The 19,094-nt window shown below is 42.9% G+C and overlaps 1 protein-coding gene across 3 annotated transcripts in view; it reads left to right on the top strand.

Moving 5' to 3' along the window:
• sema6a (sema domain, transmembrane domain (TM), and cytoplasmic domain, (semaphorin) 6A) overlaps window positions 1-19,094 on the top strand; it is a 144,924-nt gene that overhangs the window by 74,804 nt on the left and 51,026 nt on the right. For all 3 annotated transcript variants that reach the window (XM_054773681.1, XM_054773682.1, XM_054773683.1), the window contains exons 4-9: window positions 6,877-6,937; window positions 8,769-8,831; window positions 9,283-9,384; window positions 15,485-15,575; window positions 17,696-17,815; window positions 18,349-18,437. In XM_054773681.1, the coding sequence (XP_054629656.1) occupies window positions 6,877-6,937; window positions 8,769-8,831; window positions 9,283-9,384; window positions 15,485-15,575; window positions 17,696-17,815; window positions 18,349-18,437 (526 nt within the window). The remainder of the gene's footprint in view (window positions 1-6,876; window positions 6,938-8,768; window positions 8,832-9,282; window positions 9,385-15,484; window positions 15,576-17,695; window positions 17,816-18,348; window positions 18,438-19,094) is intronic.

The raw sequence follows: 19,094 nt of genomic DNA on the forward strand, positions 1-19,094 counted from the left end.
CATGCAGAATAACAATGTGCACAAAGGTCAAAGTTGAGCCGGGAGGAGAGTCTGTTAGCTAAAATGTAAGATGATAACACGGCACAGACATAAACAGAGAGGCAGATTTACTGGCACATTTTGTACCTGTTCTGTGTCAGGTTGTTGTATTGTTTCTAAACCACACTAATTCGAGTTTAATAGGATTTTGTAAAACAATTGAGTAAAATATAGATATATATCGCCAAGATATCGCCTACAACACACACACACAAAAAGTTTCAATTCATCAGACTAAAGTCCAATCAATTCCCGAGTCACTGATGTCAAACGCCAAGTCGACTTGCAAGTCTATGATGATATGATATGATGAAGTCCAAAGTCCTCAAAATTGTGACTCGAGTCCACACCTTTGATTAAAAAGTCCAGTGCGTCAAATCTGGTGAACTCCATAAAGTCCAACAAACAAACCTTTCCCACCAGCAACGAACGAATACTGTTGCTTCTGTCCGGTAGGGTTGCTAGTACACAACGTCAGAGTTCCCCTTTAGCTTCCCCGATACACACAAACCAGTTTACACTTTATACCCCCTACTAACCAAAGTAGTGAAAGATAAAACAAAACAGACCCAAGACATGATATGATGTCTCTAAAAACAAGCTTTTTTGAGTGGAAAAATACCTCCATGAATTTGACTTTATGGGTTTTGGACTGATTATATTCTTAGTTTATTGGACTACTCATAACCCAATTTATGAGAAGAAGAACAGCGAGCTGTAATTGTCTTGCTGAAGCAAACTTCAATTAAATTCACACTGTTTCTTTATAATTGAAAATGAGTTTAATATGTTAAGTAGAATAGGGTTTTCTTTATCACTAAACTGTAAGTTAATGTTGGCTGAAGGCTCTGTGATTCAATCCACCCATCACAGTTAGAGGTTGGGAGCATGCTGGTGTAATTATCAGCTACAGCTTTAAAATATTCACCTTATAATTGAAAAGGCACGGCCTGGCTTTAATTAGAGGTGGTCAAGTTACTGTTTGCACCATCTAATATCAGGTTGTATAAACTGTCTTTTTTTAGGTTTTAGTTGGTTGGTTGGGGGACATGAGGACACATGCAAGGAATGAAAACTGCCTCTATATAACGGAGCATGCGTGAATGTGTTACTGTATAGCCTGAGTCGTCGGCATACCCCAGGTCTCTGCACATGCGGGGCATAGTCGTCATTCCTGGCGCTCGGTTGGGCCTCGCTATGGCAACAGCGAGCACTGTGTGTTGACAGCACCGTCTGGGTCTTGGGAAACATTTGCACGAACACACTAACTCTGTGGTTGCCGTTGACGCTCAAGCATTCGCGAATGCAGGTTAGTTTGGCTCAGAGGAGTCGCGTTGCCTCTCCCTATGCACGGTGCAGGCAGCTAGAGTGTCCATTATTGTCGCTGTACCAAATCCTGTTAAAACCCACTAATGACTGGGATTACACGTTGGCCTCTTCTCCCTCTCCCGACATGCAGCCACGTACTCACTCAGAAACAAAGCTTGCACACAGTTCACCTGGATTATACATATGGCTCAAAACTTAACTTTCAATGTTTGTAAAATACTTTTCTCACAAGACTTTTAGCCGTTAAAATGAAGATATGAAGTACCTAGTGAGGTATCATACACATACAAAGTCATTTCTAGTTGTAGAACTGGAACTGAGTCAGGAAGCAGCAGATCAGTTTTTTTTAGTATATGAATTATTTTTTTTTAGTAAATAAATTAAATTTACACTTTAACCCTGGGTGGTTTATACACGTTAAAATATGTATCTAGGGTCTAGGGTATATTTTGGGCCAGTCCGCTTTATATCCCTGTGGTATACAGTATTCTGAGATGATTAAATGTATACCCTGGAGTTATGGTATATTCTGGGCTAGTGTACTACATTTCCCTGGTATTATGGTGTCTGTATACCCTGGGTTTTGGGTATTTACTCTATGTATGTGCTCGTATACCTTAACCTTGGGGTATATTTTGGGCTAGACCTCTTTATACTTCTGTGGTATGTCCTGGGATAGTTCAGTTTTGTATATTCAGGGATACTCCCCTTTATAACCCTATGGTATATTCTGGGATGGTTTAGTTCATACCCTGGCGTTATGGTATATTCTGGGCTAATCCACTTTATAACCCTGTGGTATATTTTGGTATTAATCAGTTTCTTCACTGGGTTTTGGTATATTCTGGTATAAATCCGTGGAATATCCTTTGGATATATTCTGGAATTGTTAAATTTATAGCTTTTGGTTTGGGTAGATTCTAGGCAAGTGAATGTTGTATTTATAGCTTTGGGTTGCAATATATTCTAGGCTAGTCCACGGCATATGCCTTGGACACATTCTGGCATTGTTTGGATTATTGCTTTGGGTTGGGGTGTTTTCCGGGCTAGTCCACTTTTTTATGTCATTTAAAATGCTTAAAAATTGCTGGCTTTGCTTTCAAAGACGACAATTGTGTAATTTGTGTGTAAGGTTTTGAATGCGAATCCTGTTAACAATTAGATGTTGCTTACGCAGCTCACCAAATATATTCTTTAATCCAGCGTTTGTTCCCTATGTGCTTCAGTTTATCTCCTCCTACACTTACCAGCTGCCACAACAGTTGTGAACCTCCAACGTACGCTTGTGTTTTAGTGCAGCAACACAATTGGCTTGATCTGAGGGAGGGGAAGCATTGGACATGTGTCATGCAACTGGGGTTTTATGTTTTTGAATTCCTCTGTTCTGCATTCCAATGGTGTCTTTGCATAAAGCACCACTGATACAAATCAATAAGGCTAGGCCTCATGCTCAAAAACATGCCCCTTATCCCACTGACCTTTCGACACACACACACACACACCATAAGTGGAGAGAATCTGCCATACTGAGAACCAGCTAAAAGACCAACCTGCCCCAGTTTGAAGGGGTCGAGTGAACTCTGGCTTGTTGTATTTCATGGCACCACATCACCCAGGGCCCCTCATGCCCTCAGCCCATTCACAAGCTCCCCATGTCCCCCTCACAGCCCAGAGGGGCTCCCCAAGTCCCTCCTCCAGTCCACTTTCTGTAAAGGATTTGAACCAGAGAAAGCCCCCCACCCCACCACCACCCCCTGTGATCTAGTTATGAGGAATATGGTCGAGGGTGGCATGTACGTGATGTACATGTAAGCACTTCTCTTTGGCAATGAGCAACAGAAGGTACGCGATGCATGCTAATGGCGGTTCACTCTTCCTTACCACCAAAGCACTTTGACAAAGGGCCAGCAGATGGACGGAATTCTCAGAACGACATTCCTTTGGCACAAAACCCTTGTGTTCTCATGGTTGCGCTTGGTTTCACGTCCATCTATGCCACCGTCGTCTCGCCGCCGTCACTCAGCTCGTCCCTGCTCTCTTTCACAATAGTGCCATATTTGTTTCCGAGAGCAGATTGGCATGCCTTCCATCCTACTCGCGCATTTCTGTTGATGACTTTCGGGAAGTGGGAAGCCCACAGCGGATGACTCAAACTGGAAGTCAGTGTTGCTGACTTATCCAATGTCAAATGCTGCCATTATTAATTCTCTGGGGATGAATTTCACGATCCGCATCCCCAACTTAATACCCTTTGTGGTTTCAATCTAAAGATAGTATACCACACTGACGTTGGAAATGATGAAGTCGCATTATCACCAGACACATTTTGGGGGTTCCAAATGTCCCAGTTGGTGCTCTAAATTTACAGTGTCTCACAAAAGAGCTACATCGCTCACATTTCAGCAACCTTTTTTAATTATTAAGTGAGTACCAAGATAATGCATAGGTGTGGTAGTTTCATGGTCTGGGGCTACATGAGTGCTGCCAGTACTAGGGAGCTGTGGTTCCTTGAGGGAAACATGAATTTCATCATACACTGTGACATTGTGAAGCCTCTCCTCTCGGAAACAGAGCCGCATGGCGGTTTTCCAACATGATATGGAGCCCAAACGCACCTCCAAGATGACAAGTGCCTTGCTGAGGAACCTCAAGGTGAAGCCCATGGAGTGACCAAGTATGTTTATAGACGTGAACCCGAGAGAACACTTTTGGAGCGTCCTCAAGCAGAAGATGAAAGAGAAGTTTGTTACCATCGTAAAGCAACACAGCTGTCCGGTCCATCACGTTATTGTGTGTGTTGCTTCAGAGGCTGACCAGCATCTTGTTCTATCTTAGAGGTTCCACTGTAGGAATGTAACGATATGAAAATTTCACAATTATTGCGACCAAAATGATCACAGTTATCATTATTATCACGGTGCTGTTGAATGTGCTCAAAATGTTTCAAAAGTACAGATACAAACACTGAAGTCTAACATGGTTTTATTAAAAACAACAAACAACACACACTAATAAACCTTCCATCCGCGCCCTCTTCTGTTTGCTTGCTGCTTATAGGGCTCGAAAGGGCACGGGCAATGCATTGTGGGCCACAGGCGGTATTTTTGAAAGCAAGAGCTTGGTGCTTTGAGAGAGCGATACACAACGTAACTAATGGCTGCTTCTCCAGGAAATGAGCAATGTCACTGGTCCGTGAGTTTATGGAAGTACGGCTATCAAGCACGGTTTTACGATAATTTTTTTAAAAACGGTAATACTAACCGAGTTTTACCGCGGTTAAGCCTTAATACGGGTAATCGCTACATCCCTATTCCGCAGTATGTGTTCAGGTACAGATGGGAATAGGGGAATGGGGGCATCTGTGTTTGTGTATCTAGTGTTGTGTGTTAGTGAGTTCATGTGATTTCAGAGTGTGTGTTGACACAGCCGCTCCATTGTCCTACTCCTCCATCCCCAATCAGGATGTTTAAGGGATGCCTCATGTTCTTGGCTGCCACTAATCTCCACTGGAGCCCAAAACTCCTGTATCTGCCTGCAAAGGCCTTGGCCCCGGAGGACAGGGGAGCGAAGCTACAAATTTATGGCGCAGTCAATTACATATTGCTCATGAGCTGGTTTAAAATTGCAGGCAGTAAAAGAAGCCGCGGGATCACATTAAATCTGCCAAGCAGTCCTCTGATTTAATCGCATTTGATTTGTCTTTTTGATATAAAGTGGGGATATTTCACTTGGAAGTTGAAGGCGCAATTTAGTGAACTGGAAGAGAAAGAATTGAAGATGATATTGATGTCATCCATCACTGTCCTTTTATTATCCCATTTCCTATTTTCAGTCTTTTCTTCAGATTGTTTTAAGTGTTTCGCTTGATTGTTGCCATTTTTAATGATGACATTTACTGCAGTGAGGTGTCACAGACTTTAGAAGCAACAAGAAAACAGGCCACAGGCAGCCTGGACATTAAATAGATCAATTAGCCAGACTGTTGCAATGCGATGGTCGTCCAACCAAAGACTCAACCTCAGGTATTTTTAGTGGATGCTGCATTTCAAGTTTTTTTTTCTTACCTTTCCTGACCTCACAAGTTCAAATTAGTGACAACTGCTTAATTCCAGCTGTGACAAAATGAGAATGAGCTTTTTACCTCCCTGGGAATATGTCCTTTCCCTAGCAGCAGCCATGCTTCCCTAATTTCAACTGCTCTCAAAGATTAATTATTCAATTTAAGCGTCAAAGCTGATAATGTACAGTAGACTGGGTTGCATCCTTAAGGAGATCCGCTCACTATCCTCCCCATCCACCACCTCCTCCCCAGAAAGTGATATAAGTGGATTCATTTCAAGATGCCTGTCCCTCCGAAGAGTTTATTAGATTTAGTTAATGAGACAGCGAGGCAGGACGGGCGGGCCAAGCGCAGGTTTGGGAGCTAGAGCGTAATTAAGATGTGGCTTAGACGACGGTGCTCGTACGCACTTTGATTAAAAACACATTCAACAGCGAATCTGCAGCAAATGGAAGTGGTGACAGTGCTTGGGCACAGCCACCTCAGGTTTTCTGTGTGCAAATGAGGTAATTCCCCCTCACACTCGCCTCTGGATGTCTGTTTCCTAATTCATTTTGGTAAGTAGGTGTAGCTAGGATGTAGTTAACCCTTTATGTCTTCCATATGACCTGCTGCTGGGTCTACGCTGTATGAACAAAAGTATCGGGACACACATTGGCGGGTTTTACATTGGATCCGACTTTACAGATTATAGGGTAGTGACTTGATTTTCAAAATTATTCTATATAAATAATATAATAATAAATTATTACAACAACAATGATATTTTAGCAAATAATAATAATAATTCAATCAATTTTATTGCTGTCTTGGAAGGTTTTTCTCTGTCTGCCGCAAATTTTGCTGAGCAACAAGTGGCTGCGACATGACTGGGAGAAATAATCCATTTTTTATTCTAATGATGTAAAAATGGATGAATGGTAGATGAATAACGGGGTAGGCAATTTGTTGTCTTTCTACATTGCAGACTCCTGTTGTAGTCGTGTGCGAGAGTCGGGAGAGGCTCGTAAATTTCCAGGCTTAAACACACACACATATAAGTCTGGAAGTCTGAGTTGTAATGAGTGGTTCTATGGATTTCCTGTAGCTCAAACACTGAGCTTAATTGACCTGAACAGCTCTGAGTGACTTGGCACCTCTTGTCTCGCCACCTCACCTCCTCCCCACAGTGGAGCCCTTCCTTCGGGACAAAGAGGCTTTTGTCCCGCAGCCTCACGCCACAGCACTCCAAAGCTTTGTTGACTGTTTCTGTCTGACAGAGCAAATAGCTCTGGCCTCCTTTTGTTTATTGTCATTTTTTTAAAAGTTTGAACAAAGTTTACACATTTTTTAGGTCGTTTTTTGCCTGCAGGGGGAACAGCAGAGAGGAAGGCTGAGCAATGGATTTACTGCTTGCTGAATTTTTGACTGCTTGACCTCTCATCTGTCTCTCTCTGTCTCTGTAACAGGGATCACATATACACGGTGGACACAGACACCGCCACTGGTGACGAGATCTTTTTCAGTAAGGTGAGCAAGACCAGGACGTCTTATCCTGCGGCTGACGACGTAACCCTAATCACCTGTCGTGTGTGAGTGTGTGTGTGTGTGTGTGTGTTACGTACGCACATGGGAAGTGAGCTTGCTGTGCGCACCACAGTGACCCCGTTAAGTAGATTATCCAATCACTCAGCAAGCGAGCACCTATCAGCCACGCTCATCGGAAGCAAAGAGGGTGGGAGTGGCAAAGGGAAAAATGAGAAGCTCAAGGGAAGAAGATCCCATAGTTGCAACCTCAGCGTAACGCAGGCAAACGCAATTGGAACCGTGATGTGTCTGTTCTCCGACTCTACCTCCACGTCAATGTCAAAGCTCAGCCAAAGGGCTTTAATGAGAGCAGCCTCAACATGAAAGGCTGGTAGGAGACGCTGATGGATGGCCAGGGCTCTTTAATCAGCTCCAAACATGGAGTATAATGGCAGCGAGTGATTTTGATGCACCACTCAGGGGCCACACAGTGTGCATGGATGTGTGTGTGTGTTTCATGTGTGTCGCAAGGCTTTACATTGACCGATAAGTGCTTGTGTTTATATGTGACTGATGTTTTGTGTTGTTCAGCACTGATCTACAGTCAGACCATGGCGTATATATGTCTATACCATACACTATCTCAGAAAAGTACACCCCTCACATTTGAGCAATCGTGTTTATTATATCTTCCAAAGGGACAATACTTTAATGCATTTTAGAGTAGACAGTGTACAGCGTGTACCGTTTTACTGACCTCTGAAAATGACTCAACACACAGCCATTATTGTCTAAATAGCTGGCAAGATGCCACTGAAATCCCACCATTTCTTTTGAGCGCGGTGAGATCTGTACAGCTCATACCGATCCAGAGTCCGTATCAAATGGCCTTCTCTCATGCCAGAGCATTACAAGCTCACAAGTAGGTAAACTGATCGCCGATCCGTGTTCAGAGTGAATAGCTTTTTTTTACCCAGAGATCCCACATCAGAGCCAGTTTGCAGTGGTGTAGAACTTCACCGCACCATACTGATTGGTGTTAGTCATATTTTCCACTCTCTGGTGTGGCTAAATACGGTAACCAAAATATTAGAAACAGCTCTCCAAAAATACAGCCACCATTATGAACATATTGTTCAATGGAATACTAGCAAGGAACTAGTTCACATATTTGGAAATAATAGTTATTAGTCATAATTATTATTTTAATAATTTGCAATGAAAACAAGTAATGTTGAAAATATTTGTAGTAAATAATAAAACAATTAGGCCACATGATATAATTTTTAAATTTTTTTTTTTGAATTTTTACACAATATATCCCATATCACTTCCTCCAGTTCCACCGAGGGGAACATTGAGGTGTAGCCCTCATGATGTCACTTTTTACTGAATATGTTTCACAAACATAATTATTTTTCCCCACTCACTGGTCAGGCAGAGTCCATTTTCAACATGAAATTATGTTAATAAAATATACCGTATGTAAAAAAAAATGATACAATTATTTTATATTGTATTTTTGTGGACTTTTTATAGAGTCTATCCCGTGGTACTTCCACCCACCACCTAGGAAAACATTGTGGTATTTTTAGCCCTCATTATATAATATTTTATTGAATATTTTTCGCTAGCATCATTATTTTCCCTCACTAATTTAGGTTACCAAATATGCTTCATTTCCTAGCGTCAAGCACAACATCATATTCATTATGACCTGTATGTATTTTATCAGGTTAGAATTGTGCGTACCTAATGATGTGGCCAGCTTGTGTAGATAACAGGTTGATCCCGTTTAAAATGTTGTGTTCTTTGTTTGGATCTTTTCCTGTAGAAAATGACGTGGAAGTCCAGGCAGGCAGACGTGGATACATGCCGGATGAAAGGGAAGCACAAGGTAGGAATACACACACACACACACAAATAGACACACAAACATACTGCCTGCAGGTGCAATAACACACTGCCTGCGCTTCGTAAAGCCTTCTGCTGTCACAATTCATAGAGCACATTAGTGATTATATTTCTATCAAATGGCAGCTTGATTGTGTTTTCCCTGGATTTACTGTACAATAATCTCCTTGGCTTTCAATATCGTTGGGTTGAAAACCCGGCACTGCCATTAAAAATCAGCCGTAAACATGTCTTGACGTACCGAGAGGAAATGCTCGGCGTCATGATTACATGCCTGTCGTTTGTTACCACGTATAAATGGTGCACTTTCAGAAAGGAACCAGCCTGTCATTTCACCCGCAGAACCTTTCATTGGAGCAGCGCATGTGCCTCTTAGCATGAACGTGTCAATTATAAAAGATGACAAATGCCTCTTTTCTCTCTATCTGCTGCAGGATGAGTGTCACAATTTCATCAAAGTCCTCCTGCAGCAAAACGACGACAGCTTGTTTGTTTGCGGGACAAACGCTTTCAATCCTTCGTGTCGAACATACACGGTAAGGACGCCCATTCTTAAATCTCGCTTTTCCCTCCTTTCTTGGCCTGCCGCTCACACAGGAATGAGGGTATTTTGCACAAAGCCATGTCGGAGTGCAGGGGCGGACATAGATGGATGACTTTCACAACTCCTTTATCTCCAGGTGGACTTTGACATGCTCCATTTAGAGGTGGACAGACCGGCCTAGCTTCTCACATGAACCAAAAATGTGCTGAAATAAAACTTGCTTTTAAAGAGACGTCCTTTCAGGCAAGGCAAAATGAACCGGAACTCCATTACTGACCTCAGGTTACAAGACGACTGCAGGTGGGCTTTTTAGAGTAAATCGATGTAAGAGATGTTTTTGTATGAAGCTAAATTGGTAGCATATCAACCACCAAAAGTAATTATTTCATTTTTGGCACAAAATGTATTTGTTTTTTAAAATATAACTCAAAATAGCCAGATTGACATTGATCAAATCTAATCCGCTATTTTTTCTCTAGAAAAAAGTCTGAAAAAGTCGTCTTATATTCGGGGTCTAGAGATAAATACATGCAAACCACAGGTGGCAGCAAACGACTTCTCCCCAAGCGACCTTTTCTCCCTGTCACTCACACACACCAGTGACCTAGAGAGATGCAGCCGGGACAAAAAGTATCTCAGAGGTTGTTAGCAAACAACAGAGGAGGCATTGTAATGCTAATGTTAAGATAATGGTGACCTATGAAGCAGTCATCAAAATAAAGATGATTTTTATTTGATTGCAATCTACCAGTGAGAACACAATTTTAAAAAATACATTGGCCTTGCCTTTTTTTGTCTCAAAACAGGTCTTAAAAAAGTCTTATTGATATACAACAATATATTACAAGAAAATACAAGCGGTAGCTGTATACTTTTATCACTTATCCCTTGACTTGTCTTGTGCATCCATTGTAGGGGAAAAAGTTAGTTTACTGAGAACAGCGCCATCTGTTGAATCCACTGAGACGATGTTCTAATTGCCCCAAATTCAAAATTGCCACTGTCCTTGTTAAAAAGATAATAAAAGGTGAAAAAAAAACGATGCAAAAAAACCTCTTTTCACAGTGAATAAAATAATTCCCCGTGAATTTGGCAAACTGAGAGGAAACGCAGTAATAAACCATCAGTTTGACTCTAATTACATGTCTTTCACATCAAAGTCCATGGCGGAATATTGTTAAATCAAGATAAATGTAGCTCACTTTGTTTCCCCATCATTGCACACTATTAAAGAATGAGCAGAAGTGACATTTACAATATTGGCACTCGGAACTACTTTGTAGGAAGGCAGAAAAGAATCATTTCAAGGAACAACAAGAGGACATAGACCGAGGAGACGATGGTTGTTTGCTTTGTTAGGACGAGATGGTCACATCACACGCTGATGTTATCCTGCTGGCGTGTGGGGGGGAAAAACACACACACACACACACACACACACACACACATACATACATACTCCTGTTTTGCTTCACTAGATACGTTTACCAGAAAAACAAGACATGCTCGCTCCATTTCCTTCATGGCTCGGCATGATAAGTACACAGAGTGGATGCGGCAATATCACAGCACTATACTGCAGGGAGGTGGAATTTATGTCCCCGCATTTATCAGGTGTGGTTAGCTTTTATAGTCCCCCCCGGTTATGGTTTCAAGGTTTGGCTATTACTGTGCAGGCATTGCTGCTGCTAGTAACCTGGTAAAGTTAGACGGAACCAGGGTTTGTGCACTCGCGCAAATGCTTTCCACTGCAAATGAGTTGATGTTTTATGATACGTTACGCTATAAAATGTGATGAGGAAAACGGGTTTCTAGCCAAATTCCTTAATTAGTGTGTCAGTCTCCCCACTGTGAAACTAATAAAAGTATTATATTATCAGTACGCGCGTGTGACTTTCCTTGAAAAACCACTACGACAAACGGCAGTTATAATCGCTGCGTGTGACTGTAGGAGCACAAAAGTGTGCATATGTATTGAACCGCCCCACACAAATGGGTGAACATTTGTCAAAACATGCGCCCCTACTGTGTTGCTTGTGCTGTTATTTTTCAGACAAATGCACCGCATGGTGGTGCTGTTACTAAACACTATAAGTTGGACTGACTTGAAATTTCTCGCACAGCTCAATGCACTGAAACAAAACACCCACCGCAACTTTTGGGTGCTTGGCCGAACCGCCACAAAATTTGGTACACACCTTTATGGGGGCTGTGTATCGAGCAACGCACCTTTGCAGCAGCACAGGAGGGACTGATAGCACAACGGGTAGAGGGCGCCACAAATGTCATTTACATTCACATACGCATCCATCCGTCTATCTCGATGCAAAAGGGACGGGCTGTTTTGGTCAATTGTGTGTGCGTGTGTGTCTGTGTGTGTGTGCCATCTTGGCTCCAGTTTGCCACTCCATCTCCCCAGTGTGACAACAGTGAAGAGAGCTTCTGTTTTCGGGGGCCGGCCTCATCCCACATTAATCAACAAGCAGTGAGCAGGAGGGGAGTGAGGGAGGCGAGGGTGGGGCGCTGGAGGAATGGGGGGAGGTCAGGAAAGTTGTCAGGCGGGGTTGTTCTACCCAAACCAATAATTACACCTTCAAACTGTTCTTCCAATGATGCCTCTTCATTAGCTACAGTGAGTTATTCCTCCTCTCTTGTCCATGGATTCCACAATGAGAAAACTAGGAAAAGAGACTCTTTGGCAGCTATGACTCTATAATCCGAGCACCCCACCTACCTCACTGCCCTTTCCTCCCCCTCCTCCCCAGTTTCTTCTCTCCTGCCAGTCTTAATTCCTCCCCTCTGTTGCTTTCTCCGCCTGTCACTCCCTGACTGCGTTGTAATAATAAACAGTCCATCCAGCTGGGATCACACGTATGAACGGACCAGAGTTTCATCTCCTGTTGCCAGGGGGCAGAGAGTTGGGAATCAGTGGGGTGTCTGGAGGCAGTTTTAGGTCGCCAGGTGATGCATCCACAGCTTGGCTCCAGAGTCTGGGAGAGCGATTCTCACATTTAGAAAGATTCCTAATTAGAATGGCATTCAGTAGAGTACACTTCATAGAACAATCCTAAACCTGCCCAGCATGATGGGGAACACGATGTTTCCTTGGCAAGTTAGGGTCTCCACTGCCTCAGACAGCAGAGAAAGGACAAGGAGGATGCGGCATAACATAGTAGGGTTATACTGTTACACTCTGGTCCCGTAGGACCCGTAGACATCATTTGCATTGCAAAGTCAGTGCCAACTTGACGGTCACTGGCCCACTTGGGCCCCGATGCAAGTGCACTGTAACTATGTAACGTGAAGAGTCCAAACATTTACCACCACCCCTTTACAAAATTTTGAAACATGACAAACACAGGAAAATGACGTATTGAACAGTGTAACGAGTCATAATGCAGCTGCTGAGTTATGCATCAAGTACAAAACAGAGAAAAAAACAAAATACTGCTACACTTCGGCACATTTTTTATTGTTTATTATGAATAAACTGATGGGGTTGACGCGTCCACTGAGAAAAATAGGAGAGAAAATAAAGTCCTATGTCCACATGGGTTCTTGCTCTGCACATGAGCTACTCATCCACCAAATTTCATGGAAATTGGTGTGGCGTTATGTGAATAATTTTGCTTCCTCACAAACACTCAAACCAGCCAACAGACAAACAAATCAACCCTCGCCCTCCTGCTCTGATGCTTGGCGCAGGTAAAAAAAAATATAGTGAAATGAATACCTTGTCTGACAGTGTCAATCAAATCTGAGCCTTAATATTTTTGCAGATTTTTTTTGACACAGCTCTTGCGTTGAATCCTATAATATTTTGGCCGGTGGGTGCCATATTGCAAATTATGATGTGTAGCACCAGATGAAAGCGTTTTTCCCCACATAGTTTAAGATGTGAGATTTTTACGAACAGCTGCAAAAACTTTCCCCTCAAAGGTGTAAAAATGTCAGAAGCAGGACATGCCAGGCAAACAGGTTGCAGAGAAATGAGGTGTGACGATTTATCACCCGCTGCGATGCGTCCTTCTTTGGTTCTGGCCCTTGTTAGAACTTTTGCACTTGAACTTTTAACTATGAGTAACATGAATAATTATGCAGATGGCAGGGCTCCTTCTGCCATCTTTTGGGATATTGCTTATAAAATCAGCAGAGATCTTTAGTAGCAAAGCACTACTGTATGTTGACCTGAATATATTTTTACCAAAAAAAAACATCAGAAAAAGAGGGTAGCCAAACGACCTCTCCCTGATGGAATCAGAGCTTTTTGTCCTGCCACTCACACACACACCAGTGACGTGGAGAGACGAATTTTGGCTTGAAAAAGAGGGTTTGTTTTACGTTGGCGTCAATATGGTAATCCCTGCATCTTTGAACAATATCAGATGAAAATTATGCAAGTAAAGCAAAAAAAAAAAAAAAAAGTCATTTCAGGCAAACTGATTCAGCCAACCCAGGAGCTCTTTAGTTAAAACATGTTCTAACACAACTTAGCAAAAAAATGGAACACGATCCTCACTCTTGTGTTTACAAACGCTCCTGAAGGCCATGTTTTGGATCTACATTGTGTTCGCATAATTCATTAGCCTATAGCTTTAAGGAAAACACTTGTGGGCCGTCTGCACTAATTAATTCGTCTAGATACAAGGTTATTGTTTGTCTGCTGAGATCCAGAACATCCCTGCATGTTGCTACGGCAACTCCCGACCTTCCTGTTAAGCCCCGTCGCTTTGGATTGCGTTTAGCCTGGGCACTTCTTTTGTTTTTACAGGCTAGCAGAGTCGACGGCATAACGGCTTTCAAGCTGTTTAACCATCCAAATGCTTTATGTTTACAACTGCTTTGGCTCACGATGGCAGTTTTGTGGTTCTCTGCTGCCTGGCTAAGAATATTGGATATTGCCCTGGACAGTTCTGCAATCACAAATGCCTGCCAGCTTGTCAGGAGGGTCTTCCGCATGTTCAAACGGCAGGAATAGATCAGTGACAGCCGGCTGAGACCCTGGGACAGAGGTCAGCGCTGCGGTGACATCAACGGAGGGGATCTATGGCTGTGTGTGTGTGTGTTTTTGTGTGTGAGAATTCCAAGCTCAACTGCTCCCACTCAATGTAATCTTAGTAAAACTACATCTTATCTTTATAAATAACACTCCTATATGAGCTACCAAAAACAGTAGGAATGAGAAAGTGGGAATTTCTTCTGCTAAATCAGTCTCAACAATTTCTCCAGCAGCCTTCTCTAGCATTGCGTGTGTGACCTTTTTAGTGGGCAGATGATAGCGGTTTTTCCGCCCAGACAGAAATAGCAAACAAAATGACCCGTTTAGAGACCAGAAAAGGCGGTGTTAGCGCTTCACAGCCTCGGCAATTTGCGTTTCTCTTTGTTGAGAGAACGTGCAAGCAAGGATGACTAGGAGGAGAGCGAGTTAGCGGTCTTCTTCCTGACCTCAACCTCTACTGTGTATTTCTGCTTTCAGACTTTCAGACAGACGACACATGCTGGGGAAGACACGTTGACCCGTGGTGGGATGATATTGACCTTTCATCCACTTGTGGTCCACTGACAGTCACACACAAACAACACTGCAGCAAACTGGAGTGCCTCGTATGTAAAGGAAATAGCCCCATTAGAGCTGGATTAAAGCTTTGCTTGTGCAAAGTATTCACTTAGGATTCCTTTATGATCAAATATTCAAAAAGTTGTCAGCTTCAAAAACATTGTAAAATTCCCTTTGAGTGCACCTGCTTTTTCGTCTTGCTGAATTCGTCTTCACGGCGCTGCATAACAGTAAATTGATTAAAGCTCTGTCTCTGCGGCTGTTGGAGCGCTTCTTAAACACACTAAAGTCAAAAGATAAAGGACGGAAAGTGGTGGAAAGAAAATGTGACGTCGCTGGGGGGGGGCAGTATTACACAAAAACTGTGCAGTCTTGTGCCAGGAAGGAAGCCACTCGGTCTTAGGCTCTCCACCTTGAGCGCCACCTGAAAGGCAACATTTCCTTTCATTGCGAGCAGTTGTTACTGTTATTTATATGTTACACAACACCATTGGCTCAACCCTTGGTTGATCTTTCACCTCATTTGTGACCCTAGATGGACAGCTTGGAAGCTCTCGGAGAGGAGATCAGCGGGATGGCCCGTTGCCCTTATGATGCCAAGCATGCCAACGTCGCCCTCTTTGCTGGTAAGTTTAAAACATGAAACGGCCGTGGTGCAGTGGAGCCTCCAAAATTGAACTCCATCCATTCTGTCACCAGCATAAAACCTTTATTTAAACAACAGTCCATTTTTAAGTAACATTTTAACATTTCTTGTATACTTGCAGAACAACAGTGTAAACAGATGTGTAATAAATTGGATAAAACTGAAACTTCCCACTGAAGATGCCTGACAGACTTCATGGCCCTCATCCAGGGGTCTTAAACTCAATTTACCGGGGGGCTGGGAGTCTGGGTGAGGCATCAAGTATGGGGAGTAGCGTTGGGAATCTCAGGGAACCTCACGATATCATGCTGTATTTACAGTAGGCTTTGATGACAAGTCGCGACTCGACGGGCCGCGAGTTTGAGGGCATTGTTCTAATCTAGTCTGACCATTTCCATGCAAGCCATAATGCTTTCAGGCACATGCAATCTACATTGTACGGTGATCGTCACACTTTCTTTGCCATCACTGGTACCTCTTTATGGTGGCACCAGAAAAAACATAAAGAACCCAAGGAAAAAGCAAAACACACTTTTGGAGTGAATCCTTTAGCTGCTCACTGTGCTGAACTTTGTTTGACTTTTGATGCCCATTTGTCCACAAAATTCAGGTTGAGCTCCAAATTGTACAGCATTTGTGGCATTGGACTTCAGAGGTTCCATTGTCATCAAAAACAAACCACACCAGGACAGCTTAGCACCAGGAGAGCTTGTACTGTCGCCTCCTGTCAATGCCTTTGTCATTTGCCTTTTGTCAAAATCCATATTTGTGAAAAGAGCCACAAATGGATACATCCTCCCAGTGAGTAAATCAGTTTTCAGCCTACGGCTTTGCAATTCTTCCGATGCTCCCCCGTGGGCTGCAAAAGACATTCGTTCCCTTTTTCATGTTTGCCGCCAACTGATTAATGGCGCTATTGATGAGCTGTCCCTGTGAGCTTCCAGCAGAGGCAGCCCAGCTTGACCGGCTAATGTGTAGCAGAGAGCTGGAAGCCCTGAGTAATGGAGAGGGCTCCTCTCCCAGCCACCCTTTCAATTATGTAGTTTGAGTTTCCACTGTGGTTGCAGCTGAGGTGGACTGAGGTCAGGTTGGTGCTGAGGTGTCTGTAGTAGTGTGTGTGTGTGTGCTCACTTTCAAGTAGCTGCTGAGGAATTACAAATGTGTGCAACAGGTTGAAGAGAGTGCAAGGGCTATGTGGTGATAAAACTTGTTTATGTTTCTTATGTACTGTATGTCACTTCACACTCTTGGGGGGTATACTGCAAAGCGACTTTAGTGGATTAGCAAAGTGTGTTGAGTGTAAAGCCAGGCTTGCCAACGAACGGAGCTCTCTTTTAAAGCAGCTATATCACCATGGTAACCTAAGCTAAACTCATATCCTGGTCCCGACTTTACGTTATGTCCAGACTTTCAGTTCAAAAATCAGCTATGAAAGTGCTGCTGTTTCACTGTGTAACTCATTTGGAGATGGCGTCGCCATTTATTGGGAGCGAGGATAATTCGGGCAGCAGTAGGAAACGTTGCCACAAAACATGGAGACATATTTCAGAGATGAAAAAATAGACTTTTTTAATTTTTTTAAAAATTTTTTAAATGGATAGGTGTTATTATGTCAAAGTTGCGCAATGTTGAGCATTAGTAAGTGAAAAGACTGGTAGGGTATAGTTAGTATAATAATCAGCGTGAACTTTCACATTTACATACTCAGCATTATTCTGCCAGCGGTCCTCCCTCATTCTAGTGGCAGCGACAGTGCTGCTTTTGGCAGTGATAATCTTTTGGGAACTCCTCATAATGCTCCATAATAATGACTTAATAATAATTACATTTTTGAGCAAAAGTAGAGTAATATGACATCAAACGCCCCCTATCATGTGAACGTGCACTGAGCACAAAGCCGAGAACCGGACTTGACAAGGTAAGTTCCACCGCCGCAGTACCGTTTAACTGTTTGGGGAATTCAGGTTTTGTTGAGCTGCATCTTGAGCACTAAGCCTGGGTTTGTTGAGCCCCTTTGGCTGTATACCCCCCTTGTTGCTTTTCTTCTACTCCCATTCATTTGTCTTGGTTTCTCTATCCATCTCTGCATCTTCCCTCCAGATGGCAAGCTGTACTCTGCCACGGTCACTGACTTCCTGGCCATCGATGCGGTCATCTATCGTAGCCTTGGAGACAGCCCGACTCTGCGCACTGTTAAACATGACTCCAAGTGGCTAAAAGGTGAGTCCATAAGACATGCAAACACACATACCTGTACACACACACACACACAGTATGTCAGTATTTTCCTTTGACATCATTATGTACTATATCTATCAAACCTAAGCCTTTCCTAATATGCAATGGAAAGTTGACAGACTAGCTAGAAAACAAGCACGGCTTCTGTTACGCATGCCTGACCACATGTTTGCATGTGATATACAAAGTTTTGTGTGTGTTGTGTATGAAGGACATGAAGGCGCTTATGCCAATGTTTTTTTGCCAACCTGCTGCTGCTCTGGCAGGGCCCATGTAGACAGGAAATTGGTGCACCGCAGGGCGAAAAACAAAACACACCAATCCAGCCTGTCAAATCTCAATAGAGAAGTACCTCATTCCTTGCATGCAAATGCTTCCAGTGGTATGATGGATGATGCACTCCAGGCTGTCTGTGTTTCTGCATATGATGACAGACATGCCCGTTTATCGTGAAATGTGACGTCGCATCTTCTTTGCTGCATCAATTTCTGTCTTTTTTTTTTTGGTATTCTCAGAGCCCTACTTTGTCCAAGCTGTCAATTATGGAGACTTTATCTATTTCTTCTTCCGGGAGATTGCTATGGAGTACAACACAATGGGAAAGGTAAGCAAAGCGATTGTTCAGCTGTAATCAGAGGTGTCCTAAGCAGGAAGTACATGAAGAAACTAACAGGATATGGGTGTATCACCTGGAAGGAGGCCAAACAATTTTCAATAGCATATCAACACTGGACAGGATGAAAGACTTAAAATAGATCCTTGGAAGTCTGGAGATCCCATTCTCAGAGTCTAAATATACATCTGCATCCGTACCACACTGCTCCCATCTTCTAGTGGGAGAAATTAGATTGAATTTTTCACCAGAGGGATGGCAACAAAGACTTCTTCTGTTTAATCTTTTCAATTGAGCTTTTGTGGAAGTTTAATTGGAAAGCAGGTAGAAGAAAATGGAAAATGTCGTATTATGCATTTTTTTTTAATATGTCCAGAACAAATGAGAGCAAGCGTGAGAGGAGATGAGGAGAACTCCGGAATAATGGATTCCCTGCCAGGAGTGACGGGCGTGAGCTGTGCAAAGCGTGAATACTGATCACAGCTCTCACTATGATTGTGCATGTGGCGGAAGAAGCGAGCAATTTAACATTTACTGACGGATAACGTGTGCTTATTAAACACCAGATTGGCCTTCATCGGCGTGTGAAAAGACTTCACCTGATGCTTAATTGCAAATTGGTAAAGCCACCGCTGTGGTTTTGGGTTT

Source organism: Dunckerocampus dactyliophorus, chromosome 4 (assembly GCF_027744805.1).
Source record: "Dunckerocampus dactyliophorus isolate RoL2022-P2 chromosome 4, RoL_Ddac_1.1, whole genome shotgun sequence".
In the NCBI taxonomy this organism is placed as follows: domain Eukaryota; kingdom Metazoa; phylum Chordata; class Actinopteri; order Syngnathiformes; family Syngnathidae; genus Dunckerocampus; species Dunckerocampus dactyliophorus.